Source organism: Triturus cristatus, chromosome 9, assembly GCF_964204655.1.
Source record: "Triturus cristatus chromosome 9, aTriCri1.1, whole genome shotgun sequence".
NCBI classification, from domain to species: Eukaryota; Metazoa; Chordata; class Amphibia; order Caudata; family Salamandridae; genus Triturus; species Triturus cristatus.
Window position 1 is genome coordinate 18,353,754 of NC_140592.1, and position 6,000 is coordinate 18,359,753.

General features: G+C 53.2%; 1 protein-coding gene across 2 annotated transcripts in view; it reads right to left on the minus strand.

The window, feature by feature from the left end:
• LOC146797275 (mitogen-activated protein kinase 14A-like) overlaps positions 1-5,380 on the minus strand; it is a 130,801-nt gene extending 125,421 nt beyond the window's left edge. The window contains exon 1 of one of the 2 annotated variants that reach the window (XM_085624246.1): positions 5,103-5,380. In XM_085624246.1, the coding sequence (XP_085480372.1) occupies positions 5,103-5,311 (209 nt within the window). In that variant the 5' untranslated portion in view covers positions 5,312-5,380. The remainder of the gene's footprint in view (positions 1-5,102) is intronic. The other variant, XM_085624247.1, reaches the window with a different exon arrangement.
• Between the last annotated feature and the right edge of the window lie 620 nt (positions 5,381-6,000).

Sequence of the window (6,000 nt, forward strand, 5' to 3'; positions counted from 1 at the left end):
ACACCGCCACAGCAGATGCGTTCAAATCACGGCCGGAACGTGGGGAACGCAAGCCTGCCAACTCACACGGTGCCACAGTGTGACACACGATATCAGCTCCCAAGACAAGGTCACCGGTGAGGAGCCGATATCAGACTCTGGCAGGAAACCGAGCTGAAACGCACCGTAAATAGTTCTTTTCCAGCTGGTTTTAGAGAGGCTTTGAACTGCGGACGTCCATTAAGGGGTGCGAAAACCCCCCAGGACACCAGGCTCAACAAGCCTTTTTTGGGGGAGTGAGGGGGGGGGGGCAGTGGGAAGGGGTTTGGTTCAAAGTGCCTCCTAGGTACTTCTCGGCATGTGCCCCGCCCCCTCGAAACACCGCCCCCTCCTTACACTGTGAGATTGTTCTACAAGTTGGCAGGTTTGGGAATGTTGTGGGAGAAGGGACCTGGCGGAATATATGACCTTGTGTAATGAAGCCGCAAGTATGAGGGATGCGCGCCTTGAAAGCGACGCGCAGCAGGCACCTTTGGGGCCCCCTGCAGTCAGCGCCTCGATGGGCTCTGGCTGCGTCTTCACCGGTGCACCTGGAGCGGTGGTGCACTCACCGGAGCACAGCATCATACATACAAACTCTGGCTGCTGTCGTCATATCCGGTGTCTGCATTCGCGGGTGTGGCTGTGGGGTGACACCGATGCCACAGCACACAGAGCAGAGCTGCGTGAAACAGGGGGGTCTTGTGTCACTGGGCAGGGAGGGATGGGTGAGGGACAGAGAGAAAAGGGGGTGGTCCTTAGCCTGAGAAGACACAGAGAGACAGAGAGGAGAAGACACAGAGAGACACGGGAAGAGAGGGGAAGGCAGGAAAGGCGAGAGAAAGAGGCGGCAGGACAGAGGAGATTGGCTCAGGGTGGTGTTGTGGTGACAAATTGTCTTTCTTCCTTTAAGGACAATTTGTCTATGTCGCGCACCTGCTCTCGAGCGCTGCTCTCATTTGCATATGTCACTCATTCTGGAGTTCTCGTGCTTCTGCTAGTTTGAAGTTGCAGCGGGAACACCAGGATGAGCGGTTGTGGGTTGGGCTGCCCATCACGCATGTAAGCATTAAAAGTCTTCAAACCTAACCTTCGTTCAAGAACCATCATTTCTACACAAGAACCCCTCCTTCAACAGGTGGTAGAAGACAGAGGAGGAACAGAGGTCACAGAGAGATTAGAAACAGGAAGGGGGCACAGGCATAGAGAGGCTGGGGAGAGGCGTGAGTGGAAGAGAGGTGAGAAGGGACAGGGGCATGGAATGCATGTGGCACACTGAGGAACTCTGAACCCCAAGAAATGCCTGCATGCCAGGTCCGCTGTAGTGATGACGGACCGCCAGGTAACTCGTACAACAACAACCTGGGAGGACGCAGGAAATACATGTACACACAAGTCCTTCCCCAGCTCCAACTCCCACGACATTCCAAGCCTTCACCTCGAGCACATGGGACATTCCTAACATTCTACAATAGCATTCTGCATGACACGCAGCCCCATCACCACGCATCCCTTCCCTTTCATAAAACAAGACAATTGAAAACTAACAACGCATATTAACATGCAGCAACTAAAATACTGATCCATTTACATACTGCAATCAAATCTAAAATCTTAGGGTTCTTGTTGCTTCTACTAAAAGTGCTCGTTCTAACGCCGCCCCTCTCTTCATTCACGAAGGCGCGACTCCCAACATCCACAAATGGAATTATCCGACCCCCTGACTCTAAGCCTCTCTCTAATTAACATTTCTGTTTTCACACTCATTCTAACGTCTTTCCTCAATAATGTTCTCTTCTCGTGCCACTTCCGGTACCGTACACAACCGCCAGAATGTGCCTACCCAATCATTCTCGACCCCCTTTGTCATGTCGTTCGCCCTACCAATGCCATGTCTTGCCGATGCTAAAGGACGCTCACGACAAACGCTGCCGTCACCCAGCGCCGCGGGACTGTTCGCTACTGTCACCGTTTGTTTGGGAGCATTGAACATCCGTCTCCCTTTAGCAACCTTCCAAACTGACTTAACTCACACCCATCGCCCCAGTCTCACATTCACCTCGTGTACTCCATGTTTAGAATCAAAATATGACTTATTCCTCTCCCGAGATGATACGATGCGTTCTTCGATCCCCCCACATCCGAAACAATGTTTCCCCTCTATTCATCCAATCAGGATCCGCTTTGGAGTGCGGCGCGCGTCTTCTCATCACTCCAGATCAACTCTCCCCCACTGAATCATGGGAAGTCACCCTATAGGTCCAAACCAGTTTTCTCAATCCCGCACCAATTTTTCCTTCCTTGATTGGCTAATTGCAAAACCCCCCCAATCAATCAATATGATCCCTCCACAACACCATTTCCTCTGAGATGGTGTGCTGCTGTGGATCTGTGCTCAATGCACGCACATGTAATGCATGTGTTCATGTCTTCAGATCTCCAGTGCCCCCCCATGGGCATTAATATGGAAGCGGGAAACCCTCCCTCAAAGAATGTTATCCAGGACTTGGATCAGGTGCAGGTGTCCACTCTGTCAACCACTTCCAACTCCCACCATCTTGAAACAGATCCAGGTACACCGCAGCATATTAGTCTTGTACAGTATAGAGCGTACTGTGAACTGCGCCCCCTCCAGGTGTCTGAGTGAGTCCGCAGCGCTGGCAGCTGTTTATAAAGGGGCCTCTTCGAGAGCTCAGGATGAAGGCAGGGCGAGTTTCCCACAGTGCAAGCCAGTGAGTCATAAAGGAGGACAGACTACTCGCACATGCAATCCTTGGCCTCTCCGTAGAGTGCACAATGAAATTGGTGATTCTATGCAAAAGTGTGTGAAGGAGCAACAAGGCAGTGTTTACAGGTGAGTGGGTGTGTGCAGGGAGTTGGGAAGTGAAGGGCATTCAAGGAAATATCTGGAGAGAGAGTACAAAATGGTGCTGAAGACCAAAGAGATGAGTTGTGAGATGTGTAGATGGAGTATTTCAGAAAGATGTGGGGAGAGAAACTGGTAAAGTGTTTCCCAGAGAGACTGCAGAGGAAAGTGTTGAAAAGGGGAGAACAGGAGTGAAGGAGACCCTCTGAACCCATCCCCCCTTCAACGAAACTTACTGATTCACACTCTCTTATGTTCAGAATTGAAGCATTTCCACTACAACAAAATCACAGATTTGGTTACCTAATAAACACTGGCACGTCCAATAGTTCTGGCTGGTTTCCGCGTGTATTGGTTGTTGACTTACATGTGTAGAAGCAATAACATGGAATTCTCAGAGAGGCCCCAAGATACTGAACAGGCGGCACTATGGGAAGGGTGGGATTTTAGATATGTTTCAAGCCACGCCCTTAATGACATGGAGAGCCTCATGGCAAGGATTCCTAGGTATGCTTCTCAGGCCACGCCCCTTTTAGGGACCACCCACTGTTTTAGCCCCCAAAGCTCTGCCTGCACTTGTGTTTGAATGCCACGCTTCCACATTCCCTAAGGGGGCGGGGGAGGGGGGGGGGGCAGTGGCTACAAACCCGAACACAATTCCTGGACCCCCACCCTGGAGGCACCCACACCCATCCGTCGACACAAGATAACTGAGACAGCAGTCAGCGCCAAGAAGCTGTGAAGATGGTAGATTGTGCTTCATAAATATTGTGTAACACAATGTCACACACAGTAACATACCAAACAAACCCAGAGTTTCAGTCGCTCTAGAGGTGGGCGAGTCACTGAAAGCTCGAGTCAGACGCCTGGCTCTGCCTGAGCTCGAGGTCTTCTTAGGCCCTCGAGCCCAAGACGAGCCGAGCGTTCGTGTGATGCCTGCTTGCCCCCCCCCCACCTGTTCCCCCTCACCCTCTAACCTCGTACCAAGAACGGAGGACAAAGCATGAACTGTTGATGTAAGACGGGGAGCGGAGAAACAAACGCATCCGGGGGCTGAACCGCACAACCTGCCGCTAGAAAAGAAAACATTCGTGTGCCAAGACGTCTCGAAAGAGGGTTCAGGATGTCCCTGTGTTTGATTTCACAGACTTCACTGTTGCTCCATTTATTATACGAACCTGGCAATCTTTAGGGTACCCCTGACACCCGGCTCGCCTCTTAGTTTAATGCCATTGTGGCCAGGGCGGGGCAGGGGAGGGCAGGACGGTTTCCAAGTTCATTCTTAAAGCTGTCACTTGTAATAAATCCTTCTCGATACAGGGATGCAATCTGATTTACTAAAGTGAAACGCTTATTTGAACTTTGAAGTGACTCTGAGATTTGTATATGATGTTTGTTGTATGATTTACTTGCGGACATTTCCAGGGCCTGGCTCGGCTCGTCCACGGCCTCTTAGAGCCACTACAGACCCTTGGCTCGGCTCTCCCTGTGAATGTGTTGGCTCGACCCGATCTACTAAGCTCTCTCCAGGTGCGCATGCTCCGTCTACGCTTCCACTCCTGCCTCTGTCCTGTAGCCTCAGTCAGGTGTGAAGCACTTTCCCATCAGGTCCAGGACGGCCCTCCACTACCACTATGGTGTACACGGCCCCCCTCTTCTACGCTGTCACCGCCACCCCACCCCATCTCTCTCGTTTCAGCGGAGGCCCGTGCAGACTTCAAAGGAACACGTGGCGAAACACTGATGTAAATACAATCACAGCAAGGAATCGCGGCGCGGCGCTGCGCTTTTAGCGATGTGTGCTCTGCAGCAGAGGGAGATCAAGGACCCCGGCAGCGGCAGCAAGACCAGGGCCAAAGGAGGAGAGTAGGGGGTGGAGAGGCAGGCGTCAGAAGAGACAGAGAAGAGAGAAAGGAAACGCGGGACTCAAAGGATGTGTAAGGCACCTCCAGATGTTCTCAAACAGCTGTGAGTAAATCGACCCAGAGGCCCCAGGTTTCCCAGACTTCCCAAGAGAGCGGTGCCCCTGAATGGCTTGTAGGGCTGGAGCAGAGTCAGCCACTGTCAGACTTGTTGAAAGGCGGAGTCAGCCCCAGCTCTACGGCCTGGTGTCAGGAAGTGTCGCCTGACCCCAGCCCTCCCGTCTGCCCAGCCCTCCCGCCTGCTCAGCCCTCCACGCACCCCCTGCCCCAAGCACACAGAAGGCCCCCCTCCTCACCAGACGGTGCCGTAGGCCCCGGAGCCCACCGGCCGCAGGTCCTTGTACCGCAGGGGCACCTCCCACACCGTCTTGTTGATGTCCAGCCGACAGAAGCCTTTCTTGCCCGGGGTCGCCATCTCCTCCGTCTGCCAGCCTCGCCTGGGTGAGACTGGAGACTGCTTGGAGAGGCGGCCAGGTGAGGTGGGGCCCTCTCCGCCCCACCCCATCGCCAGGTGTGTGTGTGGGGGAGGGGGAGATCTGTCTCGGCGATAGGACACATGCAGGCCTCTTATCAGTGACTGCTGTGGAATGTGAGCCTGGGACATCCCTGTGGGAAGCCGCGCCTGGAGGGACCGGTGGAGAGGGGGAGAGACAGAGTCAGGAAGGAGAGAGAGTCAGGAAAAAGAGAGAGAGGAGGGGGGGTCAGGGTTAGGAAAGAGAGAGAGGAGGGGGGGGCACGGTTAGGAAAGAGAGAGAGGAGGGAGAGAAAGAGAGAGAGAGAGAAAGAGTCAGGAAGGAGAGAGAGTCAGGAAAAAGAGAGAGGGGGGGTCTGGGTTAGGAAAGAGAGAGAGAGAGAGAGAGAGAGAGGAAAGAGAGAGAGAGGGGAGGGGGCAAGGTTACGAAGGAGAGAGAGGAGGGGAGAGAGAGAAGGGGGGACAGGATCAGGAAGGAGAGAGAAGGTAGGGAAAGACAGGGTCGGGAAGTAGAAAGGGAAAAGAGACGGGCCAGGAAAGAGAGAGAGGCGGCAGAGAGCGAGTCAGGAAAGCGAGAGAGGAGGAAAAGATGGGGTCAGCAAGGAGAGAGGAGGAGAGGTGGTCAGGAATAAGAGGGGGAGAGTGGAATATACTTTATTTTTGCAGTTTTATATAGCACGAAGGTATTAGAGCGCTTTACATGAGCACCAGTTACATTACAC